This window comes from Nelumbo nucifera, chromosome 3 (genome assembly GCF_055504915.1).
Source record: "Nelumbo nucifera cultivar China Antique chromosome 3, China Antique-T2T, whole genome shotgun sequence".
Taxonomy (NCBI): Eukaryota; Viridiplantae; Streptophyta; class Magnoliopsida; order Proteales; family Nelumbonaceae; genus Nelumbo; species Nelumbo nucifera.
This window is the reverse complement of record NC_142651.1, coordinates 100,196,901-100,218,046: the sequence shown is the minus strand read 5'-3', so window position 1 is coordinate 100,218,046 and position 21,146 is coordinate 100,196,901. Positions and strand designations below refer to the sequence as shown.

General features: G+C 36.4%; 1 protein-coding gene across 1 annotated transcript; it reads right to left on the bottom strand.

The window, feature by feature from the left end:
* Positions 1-1,570: 1,570 nt before the first annotated feature.
* Positions 1,571-20,623, bottom strand: LOC104587591 (Galactose oxidase/kelch repeat superfamily protein). The gene is made up of 17 exons (XM_010245261.3): positions 20,222-20,623; positions 19,996-20,131; positions 17,636-17,714; positions 17,416-17,565; positions 17,220-17,297; positions 16,938-17,042; positions 16,570-16,636; positions 16,420-16,481; positions 10,051-10,190; positions 9,707-9,833; positions 9,451-9,565; positions 7,056-7,144; positions 4,209-4,292; positions 3,767-4,111; positions 2,310-2,813; positions 2,142-2,201; positions 1,571-1,816 (listed from the first exon to the last, which is right to left on the bottom strand). Exons 2-17 carry the CDS (start codon positions 20,031-20,033, stop codon positions 1,736-1,738), a joined length of 2,124 nt encoding a protein of 707 aa, XP_010243563.1. The 5' UTR covers positions 20,034-20,131; positions 20,222-20,623; the 3' UTR covers positions 1,571-1,735.
* Between the last annotated feature and the right edge of the window lie 523 nt (positions 20,624-21,146).

The window sequence follows — 21,146 nt, the reverse complement described above, 5'->3', positions numbered from 1 at the left end:
CTTTTCCTATAACAGAAATAAGGGTTCAGCCCCTATATTTTTTGAATTTTGTTTTCCTTCTTCCTTTTCTTCTTATGAATATGTTGGTTTTCTATACTTTAATATAAAATTTATACTTTTCTTATGAAAATAATGAATAATTATTAAAGAAATATGATTATGGTACCTAGGGAACTACCCTAGGATCTATGCTTTTAACATAAAAAAAAAAAAAAAATCCATCACCTAGGTGACGAGGTGCCCTAGCCTCGCCTTGGCGCCTTGAAAACTATGTTTTGGGTAGTTTTTCAATTTTACATTTCATTTTAATATGATAAATATGACACCATGGGCTGACCCATTTAATCCAATGATTTTAACTACTTACATGCCATTTGAATTGAATGATGATTTCATTTTCATGTCAATTTTAAATACAAAAGCTGTGTATTGTTAAAATTATTAAATATCAATTTAATTAGTATAATTTATTAGTGAGAAATCAAAATACCTCAAAATAAAAGGATATGATCATAAAGAACAATAATTAACACCCTAAATATTGGACTTGTAAAAATCCCTTATGAGGTCCAATTGCATTGGATTGGAGCTACTTTTTAATAGCCCTTTTTATTTCAAATTATTATAATATTAACTAAATTATGGTACTTTGTTGAAGTGTAAATTAAGAACAATCTAAAAGTTTACACTGGTTTGGTTCTGTAAACGTTTGGATGGAGTGTAAATGAATATCGATGTAAAACTCCACTCCGGTGTAGATTTGTTGGCATTTGAATGGAGTGAAATTTTATGTTGTAAATCAATGTAAAACCTCATCAAACGTAAAGTTTTACATCAATTATCGGTGTAAATACTACATCGATAAAACCAATGTAAAACTCTATACTTTCACATCATGCTTTTCAAAGTGCAATGGTCACTTCCAAACGCAGCCTTTAAGGGATAATTTGTCCAATGAAAATTCCAGAAAAATCACCCTATTCACACTTTCATAAGTAGTATAGAATTAGAGATACAGATTTTTTATTTTGAAATCAAATAATCAACTATTGAATTTCCCTAAATTGTTTACTTGGGTGGATATTATTTAGAATTGCAAATTGATGGAGTAAAATCCAATGTATCTAGATCCACAATTCGTTCATTTGAACTTGAATTGAATCTTACCCGTCAAATTCTGATCATATGGGAACAGAATTTGACAAAGCAGTAGCTAATCTATCATCCATGGACCCACCTGAACTAGGTTTTCATACTTTGGCTGAAGATCTAACTAATTATCTAACGAACCTGAACTAGGTTTTCATACTTTGGCTGAAGATCTAACTAATTATCTAACGAACCTGTGAATCCCCTCCTACCCATCCATCCACAGGTTGGAGTAACCTTGCAAGCAATCTAAGTGCCTCCCCCTCCAAACGAAAGAGGAAAAAAAAGGAACCTAGTGGGAATCTGTAATTTTGGTTTTTCTAGAGGACCAGATATTGCGAAAATTTCATCATTCTGTAGTTAGGAAGATCTAAATAGACTAAATAGAGAACCAAGACAAGTTTCACAAAGAAATCCTGAATGAACAGAAAAGAGTACAAGGAAGATTTTGCATATATACAAGTTAATCCCTACAAGAAGATGCAGATAAATTGTTATGCAGGAGATATACATGTGCGTTCTGCTAATAGAAAATGAGCAGGCTGCAATTTGGTAGGTTGAACAAGTGAGAATCAGTATCCAAACTCTACATGTGAAATGGTTTCCTGGGTGTCGGTGCTCGGTTCTCAACAGACTGCAATCTTTGTTTGAGATGAAATACTTCTACCTGAACATGTAAAGTGGATGCAACTGAGATTCGAAGGCCTCAAATTATCAACTAGTTAACATACCTATGGAATAAATAACAATCAAAGAAGACAAAGTCTCAATTGCTGGACACTGGGTTACAAATGGATGCCTGGTCCACTCTGGCTTGGTTTAGGTGCAAGGAATTAAGACATTGGTACATAGTACATACTTGGCTGTGCCTATCAGACCCCATTCATTATTGAGCCATTCCACCACCAACCTTTCTCAGTAGCCAGGAAAATGGACCACAATAATCAAATAGATTTGCATGCAATATGCATAAACTAGAACTGAGGGCATACCTGTAACTGGAATGCTCTTGCTCTTTCTCCTGCAAGAACTCCCCTGGTTGAATGCAGCTCCTACATATCCCAGATGACAACAAATAGTGCCGTTATTTAGGTGTTAACTTCATAAAACACGAGTCATTAAGTTAGATAAAGATTTCACGAATAAAATTGATATCACACCTTTTGTGTGTCATCCAAAACTGCCTTGAGGAAAGCTACATCATGCTCAAGTCGCACATTGTCTGAGTGGACAATGTTTGATAGGCTGTTGGCCTCTTCTTGTGCAAGTTCAACACCTGCTAGTTTCTCTTTTAGCATTTCCATCTCCTTCATTGTGTCGGCCAGCTTTTTCTCTATGTCCTGACGACTCTTAATGACAGAAGATAAGTTTTTCTCTGCAGCTTCACGGCCTGCCAATGAAGCCGCCAACTGCGCTTCTAGAATTCCATTCTTCCTTACCAGGGCAGCAATTTTTGAATCATACAATTGATAGACATTTGAAGGAGCTGATTTACCATCAGTTTCTGGGATTGCAATCTCATCACTTTCAGAGAGAAGGTTTACATTTGCTTGCTTCTGGAGGGGTCTTGTGTTTTCAGAATCAAAGACAAATGGTGTTTCCTCTGCAGAGCTCATAAGTCCGGCAATATCAGTCTGAACTCCCATATCCAATACCTTGGTTCTCTGCTCCATTGCATGGGACTATCATTATTATTTCTAAATAACAAGAGAATATAACCCCCATCATATGGCATGGCAATAAGGTCTAAAAATAATATACCATCCATGGAGGAGTGCGCAATTCAACCACACCCATTGAAGGTTACTCAGAAATACAGTATAGGGAATGTATAGACAAGCAAAAGCAACCATATCAAGTTTGGGGACCAACATCTGGTGAATCATTTCAGCTCAGCCCGGGCACAAACTTTGAGGTCAGGCCTCAGCCACATATTTATATATTATTTATGTATATAATATACATTATTTTATGTTTCATTTTATATTTTATATATAAGTATTATAATATGGCACATATAATACATATTATATATAATAATTTATAAAATAAATTTTATACATATATCACAAGACATAATATAAAATATTATATATATTTAGTATTTTATAAAAAAATCATAGGCCCAGAGAATTCGGCCCAGCTCATGATCACCCCTAACCCTAGTCAAGCTTGTCAAAAACACTGGAGTTTTAATACAGGGGTAGGAAATTGTTTCCGCACTACAGAACCCTAGTTTAGAGTAAATTTCCTAGGTTGCCCAACTTGAAGAATTTCAACTATATTGGGTTCAGGTTAGGTTCAGACCCATTGAAAATTTAACAACTTCTGTGTACAACCCCAACCCAAGTTGCACCCCTAAATTATGTCCTTTCTCTTTAACCAAAAATTTAGTCTAGTTACACATTCACGACATACAAATTACAGTGTAGAAAATGAACTCAAAGATACTAACATTCATGCAGATCACAAGAATTAGGACCAAAAAACACAACACAATAGATTCAAGATCATGGAGTGCAGCATATAGTTTTTGTGCCCTTCCTTGGATAGCAAGGGTTATGGTTAATAGAAACTTAGTAGGCAATATCATAGGAGCAAACTTCACGTGATTTACCTGTGAGGAAGAATTTTCATCTTCAATATTTTTCAGTATTTTAAGAGATGTATTGCATTCTTCCTCGTTATGAAATTGCTTACGAAGTGATACATTGCCAGAGGTAGGATTTGTGTCAAGTAAGCAATCTGAAATAGATTTCCTGCCAGAGCCATGATGCTCCAATGCAGACGCCAAATTTTGTCTGGCAACAGAACCAACTGGACATGAAGGAACACCACTAAATTGAGCAGCTAACCCTGTGGCATTTGTGCAATTCTGGAACAGAAATTGGCCTAAGCCTTTATCAGGTGTAGATCGCCTGTCCACGTGTTCTTCATTCTTTTCCATCATCAATACTTCTACCTGTGCAACAGTGCAAGTGGTAAATACAAAAATAAGATCAGCGGTGAAATTAATTTACGTATGCAAGAAAATGAGAAAAGATTGTTTCTTCTTCAACCTGGTTTGATGGCTCTTTTTTGGATCCCCCAAATGCAACAAGAAAAACCTTTTCCTTGTGCTGCACAAGAACTAAACTAAATCCCTGTACAAGGAATACAAACACAATTATGCCAAAAAATACAAAAAAACAATGCAGGTCTTTGAGATATATGTGCATGCCCAATAGAACAACAATGATAAAACAAGGGTTAGTAACTAAGTATAACCAAATTTAGAATAACAACTATAAGAAAAACGCAAAAATAGAGCTGCTTCTATGGATGTTCAGATGGCAATTTGAATTTTTCTTAATCTACAGCAAGATTGACAAGATCTCTTAATAATTCAGGATAACAAAAGATAGTAAAATAAACTCAACACACTCCATAATCTAATCCAGAAGAACCAACACCATGTACGGTTCTCTCAACCATAGACCTCTAATTAAGATGTCAGTTAGTTGGCATATCTTCATACTCATCTGAACAAGATACTCACTCTGATAGCCAAAAATCTAACATCCTTTATCAGACAATGAAAGCTCCAAAGGTCCTCACCTCTATCTCCATCCACCCAATCATTACTTGAGAGTCCACCTCAACCTCCAGAATAGTTGAACCAACTTGGTTGCTTTAGAACTTTGCAGATCAAATTTTCCTGTTTCTCACTGGTTATGTTGTTTATTCTATACTGACTACAAATGAACACCCAATCACTGGTTATGTTGTTTATTCTATACCCCTATCTCCATCCACCCAATCATTACTTGAGAGTCCACCTCAACCTCCAGAATAGTTGAACCAACTTGGTTGCTTTAGAACTTTGCAGATCAAATTTTCCTGTTTCTCACTGGTTATGTTGTTTATTCTATACTGACTACAAATGAACACCACAAGAAAGGAAACAGTTTCAGATGAAGTGTTAGATTAGAACACCTTTGCATTCAAGCACACCATCCACTCCATTAAAAGAAGAAAACAGTAGAATACAGGAACAAGTGATAAGAAATCAACTAAGGAGGGGAAAAAGGGAAAAAGCGCACTGTCCACTATCTAACAACACCAGTTATCAGCATTCCCAAGATGTGATCACCTAAGAGCAATCACTTTGCCTCATCTACCAGTCTTCCCCTAATCCTATACATTCTTGACTCCTTTAAATTTAACTTCTCCAACCTACCACAGAACCTGCAACCCTATGAAAAACTTCTAACATCCCCATTGCAATTGAAATTATATCGATCAACAAATTAGATTGATAAATCTATGCTTTTATCCCTTTCTTCTAATTCCAAAAATACTGTCCTCGAAAATTCTTCACCACCAAAAAAGAACAATCCCAACTAATTATCAAAAAAAAAAAAAAAACAATCCCAACTTCTTGCCGACTTTATGTCAATTTTTTTTAATGGTTTACAATCCAAGTTTTATGAATGTATGATATAAAGAATGATGTACAAATAGATATTTGCCAAGCACCCAATAAGTTTTAGGCTAGCCCTTACTACCTAAACCAGTTTCTTTCATGTTACATACAACCATTGGGGATACTCCTGCAAAAGAAATCATTCCTGTTAACACTTTGTGTGGCCATTGCATCAACCAACTAGTCTTTGAACTTAGGTAACAATTGTCCTCAATTCTCTGGCCAGATGTCATACTTTCCTCATGATGTGTCAATAATGCCATGAATATCAGCTATTTTTTTTGGATTTGTATTGCTAGGCATTTCTGGCACAGAAATTTCCGAGCCTGTACACAGTTTTTATCTAAGCCAGGCCTGGCCCAGCCTGGATTTACTATCACCATCATCTAGGCTTTGTCCCAACTATATGGGTTGGTTATCTGAATCCTGCCCATGTCCTTTTCTTACTACTTCAACCCAAGTCCTTTCTGGCCTGCCCCTATCTCTTCTAGCCCCTAAAACTTCTAAGAGATCACTTCTTACAAGTGCTGTAGATGGTCTTCTTTGCAGATGCCCAAACCACACTTCCCCAACATCAATACTCATCTCAACCAATGCCCCACAAGTTTCTCCATTCAAAGCCATTCTCACCTTGCTGATGGAAGAGGTGAATTTACCACCTTCAACTCATTATTTAGACAAGTATCAATGTGCACATCCACAGAAGCCTTTTTGTTTTTTTCTTTCTTTTTGAAAAATGAAAATCATTAAAAATAGGAAAGAGGCTACAGAGGGAGAGGCCCAAGGACCAAACAACAGAAAAAAACAAAAATGGTTGTTGGAGGCCCATTTTATTATCACCCTTTCAACTTTCCTTCAAATCTTTTCAAAAAGACACTAAATAAAATATGGATATTTGACAACGCACATCCTTTCTTGAATGTGCGAAGGCAGATATCTTTATGGCCTTCATATGCAAGGCTACAAGTTCAATTCCCAACAAAAATAAACTTATCTGAAACTCCCCTAACTGAATTTGAAAATTGCAATAGTCATGCTGTACAGACATGAAACCCATTGATTAAAGAACACTTTCTCATTTCTTGACAATGAAAATAGAAGCTTCATTGACCTGGGATGATAGGCAGTAGTAAGCCTCTTGATTAAGAACTGGTAGAAGACTGCTATGTTGACCTAAAATTTTTTAAGCAATACAGACCAAGTTGATAGGTACACCACCAGGTCATTGTTTCTGCTATCCACGAATCAAAACAAATAAAAGGGATTGAAACTTGGAAGTCACAAGTCAAGCATCTAAAGCCAAAGAGACAGAAACTAGTACAATAGAAAAATGAAATGTAGTCTGAGACTTAGTAGAAGTACAAAGTAGTATCATCAGAAAAAGAATAGAAGAAACAATATCATAAAAGAACACATTAAATAGTCAACCAACATGGCTTACTTTGTTGGCAGTAACAGAAGAAGACGGTGATGCTACAGCTACAGACCATTCAACTTTTAGCACATCAAAGACCAAGGTTTCAGCATGCCCTGAGAGAGAGAGAGAGAGAGAGAAAGAGAGATTCATTATCAGTATGTATAGGTGCAGTTTCTTCTGAGCAAGTTTCAAAGTATCAATACACCTGATACACACAAACATGCGTATCAGGTGTTTCAGGTGAATGGAAAACTTTCTTTTTTTAATTTTTTTACTCATACTTTCCCAGGGGGCTGATATTAATGGTATTTAACATCTAAAATAAGACTTCTGAAAAATGCCTTAAAAGGGCGTATCAATGAGCTGTTGATACGATACAAAACTTTGAACATTGCTTGTGAGGACTTCGGTTATGACCAACCAAAGCCAAGCCAAAAAGGCAGAATTCCTTAACATGACATAGGTGAAAATCACCCCAAAGTTACTTTGAATTTAGGTGGCATTTGGTTTGTTCATAAGGAAACCTGCAGTATGGTTGAAACAACTGGGCCCCACTTTTGTCAAAGTTGCAAAAAAGTGGCTTTTGTAACCATGCAGCCCATTTGGTGGTATTCTATAGCCTATTGCTTTTAGTTTTTTGAATCATGCAAACCCAAAAGAGGGTATCATGCTTGCATGAGTTTGTGGCTGTGGGCCAAGCAACTTGCCACCTGGGCATTATTATATAACACATGAAAAAAGCTTGTTAGTACCATAAAGCAGGGGAGATAATTACAGGACCATGGGATTTGTGGTCCTGGAATCACAGAATCTGCCCAACAAACCCCCAAAAGCTGTTTAGTGCTTCACAACCACAGGGGAAAAAACATGGACCAGAAACCCCCTTAGATGATCCCAACCCAACCTGGGTGGGACAGTTTGGGCTTAAAGCCTTACATGAAATTTAACATAAAATTTCTTTATTCTTTTTTTATGGTAAATAGCCAAGTTGGTTGAATTAACACCTTTTTTGAAAGAGTAATGTATTGTATTAATCATTTCATAAACATTTACATGTATAGCTCCTGCACAGTCAGAAACTATACAAGGAGAAATACACCTTTTAAAATTTTAACATGACAGTCAGTTCTTCCTTCCAAGAATATTATAAAAATAAAGTATCATAATCAAAATAGCCCGGTGGTTGAAGGCCTTGTGAACAGCAAGCCAAGAGGGGAGAGTCATCACAGATTTTTTTATCACCACACCCCCACCTGACATTGGTGCCATTTTTCAGAGCATTTTGTGCCACTGTAATGTGAAGACCACATAATGATATTTGCTTGTTCTCACGGCCCTCTGTAAGAGGCTGACAGAGGTTGACATGGATAACACCTCCATGGCCACTGCATAGTGTTATTGTGTTAAGACAAGCAACTTTCAGGATTGTTGACCATCAGCACAATAAACACCAACAACCCATGCAGCAATGACCTCAAAATGCTTCTTCCTCCTCATTTTAACATCAACTGTCAAGCCAAATTAGCACAAAGAGTTCCCTGATATACTGTGTCTGAAATTGCTTCCAAGTCAAACTTTTAAGATGAAGGACCTGGGCCCACTTATTTTTATTGGTTGGAGGTTCATTATGTCCTAAGAGGTTATCTTGCAAACTAGAAAAAGTATTTCAAAGATCTAAGCATCTTGGCTAATCTTATGACAATTTGGTCAATAGTCCAATGGAATTTGATGCTAATTGTAATCTGTCACAGATAAAGGACCCCTCTGACCTCAGGATGTGAGGAAGAAATAAAATAAAAGAGAAGAGAAGAGAAAAAGAGAGCAGGATGTGAGGATTTTGAATCTAGTTCGTGCAGAGAAAGGACCCCTCTGACCTCTTTTATATTAATAAAAATAAATATTACAGAGAGGTCCCTGAGAACAGAAAAATTACAAAAGACCCCTCCCCTGCACCTGAAACACATAATAAAAAACACCTTACAACACTAATTAACACAAGGAAGATGGAGTTTATCCTTCCATCATCCATACTTCTTCAATTCATCAAGTCATAATCAACTCAATTCAATAAAGTTTTATCCAAGCTATATGGGGTTGGCTACATGCCAAGTGATAAAGTAGGCACATCAACCAATTAGAGGGTCAATGTAGCTAGAAGATTCAACCCTCCAAGGTCACAAAAATCAGAAATAAACAAGATGAATACCAATAAACAACAAGTTTATGCAATTCTTTAAAACTTTTCTACAAGACAAAGTTGGACATATGCCTTTTCATGGGTCCTGCCTTGCTACAGGACAAAGTTGCAAAAACTTACTCTTTACTAACATTCCTCAATAAACAGACAGAGAAACCACAAATGATTAACTCATGGCAAGCAAACATAAGTCTATAATATGCCTTCAGTTTTGATGCATACGTTTTTTCCTGCTTCCACCCCCAGCGATATACCAGTTAGTTCCACATAAAACTCCACAGCAACCAGCTCTAGGTGATGGGTGGAAACCTCGAAGTTTAATCCTTGACCATATCATCTGGCAAAATTAAAACTACTATATTAGAATCTTGTAACAGACCAAGATCCACTTTATCAGCTGTTAAAAGAAATGCCATATGATTGTGAAAGACAATCTTGTCAAGAAAATCAAAAGCAAAAACTGCTCAAGTAAACATACTGTTTCAAAATCAAGCGAGTACAAGTCATTCAGAGTACTAGATTTTGATGACCCTCCAAAAATGTAGAGGATTCTGTCATCATAAAGAGCAGCCACATGATTGGATCTTGCAGATGGTCCTGTTCCTCTGCATACGCATAAGAGTTCCATAGTTAAACAGCACAAATAGTATTTTTTGTATTATATTTAAACATGAAACAAAACTGAAAATGATACTCAAAAAGGTAATGGGAAGCTCCAATTTGACCAACACAGAAGATACATCCCTCTGCAAGCACTTCAAGGGGGGCTTTTTATGGAAACCAGTAGCAAGCGATTCATATCATATAATGAGAGATACTTACGTGCAATGAAGCGGGAGCCACATCAGAGACTTTAGATCAAACATATGAAGATCATTCAATTTCCTTCTTTTGGAATCTTCACCCCCAAACAGGATCAATACAGAACCTGCTCTGACCACAGTATGCCCACTACGAGCAACCTACATTGCATGTCAATTTTAACTGCCATCTTTCAATATCAAAATGTTACAGACCCTTTACTTTCAATCTTCAATCAATGAAGCTACATGGTTCTACATACAGTAAGATCAGAGAGAACCAACATATCATGGTATTGAGGATTGACATATGTTCTTCGCCCAGCAATGACACATTGCCAAAACGTGTGAACTCAACAATGATAATGTCACCCATCATGATGTCATGAAAAAGTAAGATCAGTCTACATGTGGGAAATATCAAAAACTATCAGAAACTATGCACTGAATCACATATTTGGTCACTTCATATGCAGGAAATACATAAAAGGAATACATGTACCTTCATCCTTTTTGTATTTTCCTCACAAACTAATGCTAGGAATTACAGCAAGTCAAAGATGATGTCTTTTTAAGAGTTTAAATAGGGAGCCACAAAAGAAATTGCTTTGTAGAATACAATAGAGATCAAGATAATTGAAAGCCTTAGAGGGCATACAAACAGGGCAATGGGGTAGCCTCTTCTTTTCTTAGATGAAGAACATGAGAAGTGAATATTACTGGGGTAGGCGTGTGTGTGTGCAGGACTGCAGGGGGGATGTAGAAAACATGTAAAGGCTTTTAGGAATTCAAAATAAAGCCAGACCCTTTCATGCTAAGCATCTTCCTTCTCCTACAGTGGTCATCCCCACGCAAGTTTTCAGGTGAATGAAAACTTTTTTATTTAATTTTTCTACTCTCATGCTTTCACAGGGAGTCAATATTAATGGTATTTAACATATATAAAAAACAGCTTTTTGAATATGAATTGAAAAAGGTGTTTTGATGAACTGCCACAAAAAAATAATAATAATAAGCTGCCAATACGATACGATACGCCCTACTGTATTGAAATTTTGAACATGTAGATCATTAGTGACTTTAAATATCAACATATTTAGTTTAGTTTCAAGGTGCATATATATGATTCTAGGCAACAATGAAGCATGTAATCACGTAGATACCCATCTACAAGATAGAACTTTACATGAAAAAAAAAATTGAAAAATAGCAATACACTTTACTAAAAAACAATGAATTTCATATTGAAAAGGCAATCATTTTAAATGTGATAATTGCAAATATTTGAAGGCAAAATCTATGGTGTATTCTATGGAAATTGTTGTAATATAACACAAACATGAACACACCAGTGATAAAGTGACACATCACTGACATCTTGACATTCTTAAAAGTCTTAAAACGGTAAGTATGCCTTCTGTAACATGAAACAATGAAAAGTAAATAGACCATGTGATGTCTTTAACATGATTGGTTGATTTTTTTATTTAACATGCAGAAAACATTTGAAATACACCCAAGTTGGACTCATATTTGAAACAAAACATTGCAATAAAATAAGTATTTAATAGAGCAAAAGAGAAATTGCATGCCAAAAAACTACTTTATAAGTAGAGAAGGCAATGATATTTCAGTATTAGAATATTTGCAAGAGACAGAAAAATGAAAAAAAAAAGTACAAGGAACTATGTTTTGTTCAATGAGAAAGAGACCATATTTGCAGAAACAAAGTGTTTTCTATCCAGAAACAGTAAAGAATAGAAAGGACACTTGTCACAAAGCTAAGTAAAGAAAACCCCTGTGGTACAACCTAAGTAACTAAAAGAACTAACAGTCAATTAACAATACTCCCCCTCAAGTTGGGTTGTGTATGTCTGACTTGTCACAAAGCTCATTGTGCTGCAAATACTAAAGCCCCTTGATAAACATATGCAAGTTGATCCTTTGAGTTGACATAAGGAGTGCACGCTTCACCATTCTCCAGCTTCTCCCTTATAAAATGCTTGTCCACTTCAATATGCTTTTGTTCTATCATGGAGGATAGGATTAGCTGCAATATTTATAGCTGCCTTCTTGTCACAATAGAGAGACATAGGGTTGTCAACACTAAACCCTAACTCTCCCAATAAGTTCTTTATCCAAAGCACTTCAGCAACCCCATGTGCCATAGCCTTATGTTCAGCTTCAGCACTTGACCTTGCCACTACACTTTGCCTCTAGCCACTACAATTGGTGGACTGCCTGTCATCCACTGTACCTTCCCAGCCAGTATCTTTATACGCCTCCACTTTTAGGTGACTGGTGACCATGCTTTCTAAAAAGAACCCGGTTCCTAGGCAGATACTTCTTCAAGTATCTAAGTACTCAAGTGTGGTACACCTTAGGTGAATGCATGAACTAACTAAAAACCCTGATAGCATAAGCAATATCAAGGCATGTTAGAGACAAGCAATCTTCCTACTAACCTTTGAAACTGTCTCACATCCTTCACAGGTTCTCCACCACAATCACGCAATCTATGACTGATATCAATAGGGGTATTAGTAGGCTTTGCACCAAGTTTGTCTGTATTTTGTAGGAGACCTAGGATGTACTTCCTTTAAGAAACAAAGATACCCTTTTGTGAACGAGCAACCTCAACTCCATTTTAAATTGGGTAGCCAAAATTTCTTTTAATTTTTGTATTTCAAAACTCCAATTTCTCGTGATAAATGATGATGATGTCATCCACATATACTATCAACACAACCACCTTCTCCCTAGGGTTGTCAATCAGTCGAGTCTGACCCGATCACCCAACAGACCCAATGGACCCCAATAAGATCAATTCTGGTTCCAACATTTGTCCCAATGGGTCGGTTCCAAAACCTAATTTCTTGTCCCGATTATTATCAGGTCGATACCGGGTCCACCCTATCCTGAACTGATTAGGACCCGCCCTAAGGCATATAGTAATTATATATTAAATATATATAGTATTTAATAATTTTAATAGATTACATATGATGTAGTATTTAAGTATGATATGTCCAAAATGGTCATTTCGGTAGGGTTTCAACTAATGAGCATTTCTTTTCTTCTCCATTGCAATAACAAAAGAAGGGGCTGCCAGTTACAGCTTCTTGAACCAATGAGCACTGAGCAGTGAACTTGATCACTGGAAACTGAATATACCGTTCATCCATCCGTCCGTCCATCCAATCTAACCTCTCTCGTTGTTCGTTTGTCTCTCTTCTCTTGTCATCGCTTTCCTCTCATTAGTATGTTCTCTCCCCAATCTCCACAGGTCATGCCAATTGATATCATCATGTCTTCTTATTTTTTAAGGGTTTCGTCCATCATCCATCCATTTCTCATCATTCGTCTATCTGTCTCTCACAATCCCTTTGTCTTCTCTCACCGTTGTTTTCTCCTCACAGGTATGTTCATCTCTCGTCGGTTATCCGTCTGTCTTCTCTCAACGTTGTTTTCTAACTTTTCTCCTCACAAGTATGTTCATCTCCCGCCATCCATCTACAAGACTGCATAGGTGTTCTCTTCATTTTTGTCTAGTTATAATCAGGTCCATCAAGTTCGACCCGATTGTCTCAAGAACCGATCGGCTCGGTTCTGGTTCCAAAATTACAGACCCTATAGGGTCTGGGTTGGTACCAGGTCCATGGTTTTCCTTGTCGGTTCAAGACTAGTTCTACTAGGTTCTGAGTTCTGATGCAAAACCATCTCTTTGGCAGTCCTACTCCTAAAACCTCTTTAAAAAAAAAGGGTGTCATCATACTAGCACTGCCTGAATCCCTCCTATCTTCTAAACCACCATATGAAATCTGTTGAACTAGGCTCTAGGGGACTATTTTAAGTCATACAAAGACTTCTTCAACCTACACACCTTGTCTTCACTACCCTTTAGCATGGAAAGCCTGTGGCTAAACCATGTACACTTCCTCTTCGAGATCACCATTCAAGAATGCACTTTTGATATCAAGTTGGTGCAATTCCCAATCCAGATTTGCAACTAATGAAAGGACTCAAATAAAGTTCATTTTTTGCTACCAGGGAAAACAACTCAACATAATCAATACCATACACCTGAGTGTACTCATCGTTGAACAAATATCCAATATGAAAATCAACTTTGATAAAAGTTGGTGCAATTCCCAATCCAGATTTGCAACTAACAAAAGGACTCAAATAAAGTTCATTTTTGTATCGAGGAAACCGGAAAACAACTCAGCATAATCAATATCATACACCTAAGTGTACTCATCTTTGAACAAATATCCAATATGAAAATCAACTTTGATAAAAGTTGTATTGTGGGTTTGAATATGGAGGAAAGAGAAATATTCAGATGTATGGTTTCTCAATGGCCTATGAATTATTTGGGACTACCTTTGGAGGATAACCCAAGAGGTATTAACTTCTAGAACCCTGTGATTGAAAGATTTATAATGAGATTATTCATCAAAAAATAAAAGATTTACGAAGAGATTGGCTTCGTGGAAGAGAAGTTGCTTGCCTTTGGGAGGAAGGATCGTACTATTTAGGTCAACTTTACTCAACTTGCTAGTTTATTACCTATTGTGTTTAGGATTCCAAAAGAGATTAGTAAAAGGCTAGAAAAGTTTATGAGGGATTTCTTATAAGAGCTAAGGGAGGATAAAAAGGACCATAAAGTAAGTTGGGGCGTGGTTAAAAGAAGTACGAAGTTTGGTGGTTTAGAATTGGGGAATATTTAGGAGAGGAATGTTGCCTTGCTAGACAAGCGGCTATGGAGGTTAGTAAGTGGCTATGGAGGTTGCCAATTGCCAGAGACAAAGTGTGGGTAAACGTGATCATTAGCATTCATGGGATTGCAGCTGATGGCTGAGATGCTAGAGTTTTGGTTTGGGCAACAAGAGCATCTCCTTGGAGGCCCACTCATGCCATCCTACGTTTTTTTCCTGCAACACATCAGGTATAATGCCTTTTTTGGTCAACTTGTAAAATTCTGGGAACATGTTTGGTTGGGCAACTCATCCTTGAAAGAGCAATGCCCTTCCCCTTATAGCATTGTTTTTTTATAAGTATTCCATTTATACCATTGTTGGGAACATGTTTGGTTGTGGTTCCTTCCAATTCAAGATTTGAGTTTGATTGGAACTTGGGGTTAAGAAGAGGCTTGTGTGACTCTAAAATAAGTAGTGTTTTAACATTGCTCCAAGGTCTTGAAGGGGTTTTCTTGGATCTTCTAAGAAGAGATAGTAGCATTTGGACTCTTTCCTCTTCGGGATCTTTCACTTGTGCCTTTTTTCTAGTCCTTAATACAGTATGGTGATAGTCTTGGTTTGGATTTTCTGGTCAAAGAGGTTTGGAGTAAGTTTTTTTCCGCATAGGATAGGAGGTTTCTACAAGAATGTGTATTTGGAAAGAATTAGTACTTGTGATTTACTCCAAAGAAAGGGACCTAATTGGTGCTTATCCCCATCGGTGTCTTCTTTGTAAGGCTAACAATGAGACTTTATATAACTTATTAATCTCCTATCCCTTTGTTTCTTCAATTTGGGTATGGTTTCTCTCTTTGATTGGGTGCAGGTGAAACCCCTTGCCCAATGTACAAAGCTTGTTTTGCCCGTACTTTTGCTAGCTAGAAGAAGAGAGGAAGAACATTATGGAGGTGTACAAGAGCAACAGTTTGTTGGATAATATGGGAAGAAAGGAACTTGAGGACATTTTCAAAAAAGGGAGTAGTAGGGTGGTCCATTGGGTTTTGAGGATATCCCTGCTGTTGACCTGATGAGAAAGTGGAAGGAAGTGGCTGATTCAGCTCCCCACAAGGCTGTCATTAGGCCTTCTTAGTCTCCACCAATTAGTGGATTCATAAAACCGAACTTTGATGGAAGTAGTGAAGGAAATCCGAGTCCCTCATGCATTGGAGGTGTTTTCAAAAATGATGAAGAATTATTGCTCGTTTTTCAGGCCCTATTTACGTGGGTGATTCTCAGAAGGCTGAAATTTTGGTGGTTACAGAAGGAGTTCAAAAGGCCAAGGAAATGAATATCCATAAACTGATAACTGAAGGGGATTTAAAGCTGATTATAAGCTGGCTGCAAAAGGAGGAGGCTGGTTGGTGGGTATTAGTGAAAAAAGATTTAAGTGGTTGTCACAAGGAATAGAAGTTAATCTGCATTGGGTGAAAAGAGATGCTAACTCCTTTGCTGATGCACTGGCTAAACAAGGGGTGGGAATGAATCATCTATTTTGGGCTCTGTTTTAATATTGTGATTCTGTTTTATCTCAGGAATTCACTTCAGTTATTAATAAAAAAATCAAAAAAAAAAAAAACATGCAGTTTTGTTTGATTAAAAAATTTCACAAAAACTTTGTAAATTCTCATCCTCTAAGTTAAATTGAATACCGGAATGTCTCCTTTTGCTTCCATAAGTGACCAGCATTCTGTTTCTGTATCAAAAGACCATACTGCAAAACCCAAAAAGAAAGATGAAATTTAGCATGGGACAGATAAAACAAATGAGTCACCTCCGAATGTGATAATACAAAGAACCACCTGAAACTCTGTCACTTGCTGGGTCAGTTTTTCCACCAATCAGAAGCACCTTTTTACCCCAAGAAACCTGGTTGAAGCAAGCAACCGACACAATTTTCAGTGCTAGCTGTTATAAAAGCTACCCATTCCATTATGTGTGGTGTAATTTGGCTAGTTATCATCTAATTTTAAGCAATGGCTGATTAATAAAGTGTATGTTTAATCAGGCTGATATCTGGACAAGAAAAGGTTTTGTTATTTTACATTTAAAGAATGTATTTAATAGAAAGGCATAGGAAATTAAAGAGAGGGAGAGAGAGAGAGAGAGATGGAAGATCTGAAAGGACAAGATATGAGAATCTAGCAGTTAGAAGCTAAAAGATTTATACCAGACTATGACCTTTGCACGCAGGGATTTTCAGTGGCAGACTACTTGGTGATAGATAAAGCTTTGATGAAGCAGTAGTCCAGGTAAATCTCTCAAAGTTGAGTACCTGAACAAGCAGCCAAAAGAAAATACTTAGCAGGTTCCAGAAAATGTATGAGACATACAACAAAAAGAAAAATAATTAGATGAAAGTTAAGGCTAACTGATCTGCAGTCCCCCCTTACCCACCTAACCCCCTTCTCATGTAACACACTACCTAAAAGAAACTATAGCATCCCTTTACCTGGACATCATCTAACAATTCATGACCTGATTCACCACCAACTACCACCATTTTGTTCCCAATTACAGCTGCTGCATGCTATATCGAGAAAAATAAAATAAGGTTAGCCTTTAGAAGAATATTTTACAGACAATTATTTTTTAAACAGCAGACTTTGTAAGGCAAACTAAGAATGAAGAGTTGTGAATATTAGCACATTGAATCGAGGCTTAGGTTTGTCTCCTATGGTTGACAACACCATCCAATTCTCAGAGTTTCCTGGTGTGCGGTTATCAGTTTCAGATCGAGAAGAACACTGGCAGTTAAGTTCATCAGTATGACTGCTTGTAGGTGCAGTGTTTTCTCCCTGCAAACATTAGAAATTAATGCACATCTTATGGGTACAAAACCATATGCGAGTAGGTTTTAAGTCTTACATTTGAATGGCCGACGCGCTTGGCTGGTCTTATAGGACTTCTAGTCCCCTGAGTAGAATCTGAAAGCTGGACTTTCAACCTTGATGCAAGATATTAATGAGATTAGAGATATCACATTGTAAAATTATTAAATCTTTCCTTTCAAAGTTATGAGGAATTTTTTTTGGTTACTTTCTATGTTCTGTGTGTGAAAAAAAAAAGATAAAAAAGAAAACATATATAGCCATAATTGTATCATTGTATGAATACACAGAAAGCAGCCCACAAACCATGCATTTTGAATGAAAAGAAAAAAAATCCAAGTTCCCAGGAGCAATAACCAATCAGACATGTAATAGAATTTTTAATGATCATCTAGCCTCGTTCAATTATATGGGGTTGGCTACATGAATCCTATTTCACCATTCCATTTGCTTAGTGCTATATCCATTGTTAAATCATGACTGCTTAAATCATTTCTTACCACTTCAACTAATGTCCCTTTGCGTCTACTCCCATCCATTCTAGCAAGGGGTGAGCAAGAAAAACCAAAAAACTGAACCAAACCGAAAACCAACTGAAACCGAACCCAAAATCCGGTTAACCAAACCAGTCGGTTCGGTACTTTAAAAACACCGAAGGTATTCAGTTTCGGTTAAACAATATAGAAAACTGGCGGTTAACCAAACTGACCGGTATACATATATTTCTATATATTTTATATATATTTTTGTATTTTATATATATTTTTGTATATTATATATATATATATATATTTTATAATTTCAATATATTATAAATTAATAAATATGCATTATATATAATATATTATTTATTATTTAAAATATAATATTTCATATATATTTCTATTTTTTTATATACTTATATGTTTTTATAATATATATTATAAATATAAAAAACAGAAAAAACAACGAACTGAACCAATGGCTAACTGAACGGGTAAATATGCATTATATATAATATATTATTTATTATTTAAAATATAATATTTCATATATATTTCTATTTTTTTATATATTTATATGTTTTTATAATATATATTATAAATATAAAAAACAGAAAAAACAACGAACCGAACCGATGGTTAACTGAACGGGTCAACCAGTAAACCAATCGGCTTCAGTTCAGTTTCAGTTACCGGTATTCCAGAAACCGGTAGGTCCGGTTCGGTTTCAAAAATAGGCCCATAGTTCGGTTAACCGAACCGTGAGCACCCCTACTTCTAGCCCATTCAACTGTAATAGATGGTCTTCTATGCATATAACCAAATCATCTTAGTCTATTTTCTCTCATTTTATCTCCTATTGGAGTTACTCTTAGGTTCCATTGAATGATTTCATCTCTTATCCTATCCTTTCTAGTTTTTCCACTCATCCATCTCAGCAAATGCATATCTGCCACATACTTTTTTAAAATGTTTTTTCTTGACTACCCAAACCCTGCTCCATACAGCATTCTGGCCTTACAACTGTTTTGTAGAATTTTTAATAACAAGGAACTAAAATCTGGAAAGACTAATAACATCGTTTTACAGTTATAACCAAAATAGAGTCTTCTTTACCACTTGCTCCCCCAACCATAACCAAATCAAGAACCACAATTAGCCTATATCAGTTATTCAATGGTGTTTTGCCTCATAAAACCTAGCAAGGATTTCAACCAGTGCCATGTACCAATGCTACAAGTGAAATGTAGAACACCATATCAATAGGACTCCATCAGACACTTTTGAACTTAACCTCTACAACTAAAAATGAACCAGCTACATGAAGCTACCCTGTAAAAATAGATAGCAGCATTTTACACAGTCACAGACAAGTAATGTGAAATTTAATGCAACTAATTGGTTCTAATGCCAGAAACATCTCAAACAAAACATAAAGTGCTAGATATTTCAACCATTGCAAGTTATTATGCACTCTCACCCTCTCAGTAAAGTCTAAAATGGCATTATTTGATTCTATAAGAAACAGCAAAACAGTACAACCACACCAACAAAAGAAGGGGTTTCTATGAAGCTATGGACCAAACCCCTATTTCTTCTGGCTACAAATATCGCCAACAGTAACCGCAAAACTCGAGTTCCCTAATCCGTTGACTAGCATTAATCTCCAGGAACTCATTCGAGCACTAAGGCACAACATTAGAACGCAGTTTCCTCGCAGCTTAAAGGTTTAACCATATAGCTTCAATTTTATGTTTACAAATATAACTCATTTTCTTCCCACATTTTGAAAGTCTGAACCTAAAACTCCAGCATCATTGTATGCATTTCATCTCCACTAACGCCTCTTCCAGATCATCAACAAAAGGATCAAAAACAAAAACGAAACAAGAAAAAAAAAAAAAAAAAAACTCACCTCCCAAGCTTCATCCGCCTTCGGGAGAATCCAAACATTTTGACCGGTCCGAGAGTCCACGGCAAAATAGATCAGTCCAGAATCATTGAACGCTAGTCCAACCAAAACCTCCGCGCAGAAACCCTATCCTTTAAACCTTCACGGGCAACAAAAGAAACTACATTATCAAAAAGAAACCTATAAGAGCTCAGAAATAGTAACAAATGCGAAAAAATATAAACAGTACCTTAGCAACCATACAGAAATCAACAAAGTTGACGAAATAAGCAGGTTCAGTCAGTTCCTTCTTAAAACCAAAAGCTCAACTTTCGAGGGGAGGTGCGAGATGAGTGAAGGTTTTAGCGAAGAAGAGATTGCAAGGGAACAGACTTAAGAAACCACGGAAGTTTCCAGGTTAGATTCAGAAAGAGAAAAAAAAAAAAGGGCAACGTAATCCGGTCTATGAGTGGATTTGTGAATTTTCGTGAAGATTAAAAAATCGTCTTTCGGCTCGTGAAGCTATGGAGTGATTTTCTTCACGCAATTAATTTCATTTGTTTTCTAGTATGAGAACTGCTTCTTAGTTTGAGCTGTAACTGATAGCAACTGTTGCAGTTGCAGGGATTTACAGTACAATGATGCGCAGGATAGCGCTTGGTTGTTTCCCGCTTGGCACTTTATCACCGTGCCATCAGCGACAACGTTGCTATTCTGCGCGGGGGAGTGAATGCGCATCTCAAAAAGACGTTGCAAGTGAAAAAATGGGTCATTAATTCTAGACCCCTATTCTTCTACATATTTACTAAAACCAACCCTCTAACTTGCATATATTACTAAAATAAATTGACCGTTTATGAGGAAGCCACAACCTCTTAAGAAAAGTCGAAAATATGAGATTTTTATTTCAAAAATAACCCTAATAAATATTTTAAGAAAAATATACCCCTCTCTCCACATTATAACCTTGTTTGAAAAAGTGGTGGATCATGTATAATAAGAAAATTCTTTAGGGGTATTATTGAAATAAAAAACTTTAGGTCTATTTCCTTTCACATTTTTCATTTGCTTTAAAAAGGTCTCGTTTGTTTTCTAGTAAGCCATTTACATAAAACTTATTAAAATGGATAATTATTATCCATAAAATGCAATTATTAGAAGGGATAATTGTTAAC

Coding starts and splice junctions, on each gene's coding strand:
- LOC104587591 (XM_010245261.3), bottom strand. CDS start 20,033: ATGTTTGGATTCTCCCGAAGGCGGATGAAGCTTGGGAG. Junction 9,566..9,706: donor ACTCGCTTGATTTTGAAACA/GTATGTTTACTT, acceptor TAATTTTGCCAG/ATGATATGGTCAAGGATTAA. Junction 2,814..3,766: donor ATGAAAATTCTTCCTCACAG/GTAAATCACGTG, acceptor GCAATGGAGCAG/AGAACCAAGGTATTGGATAT.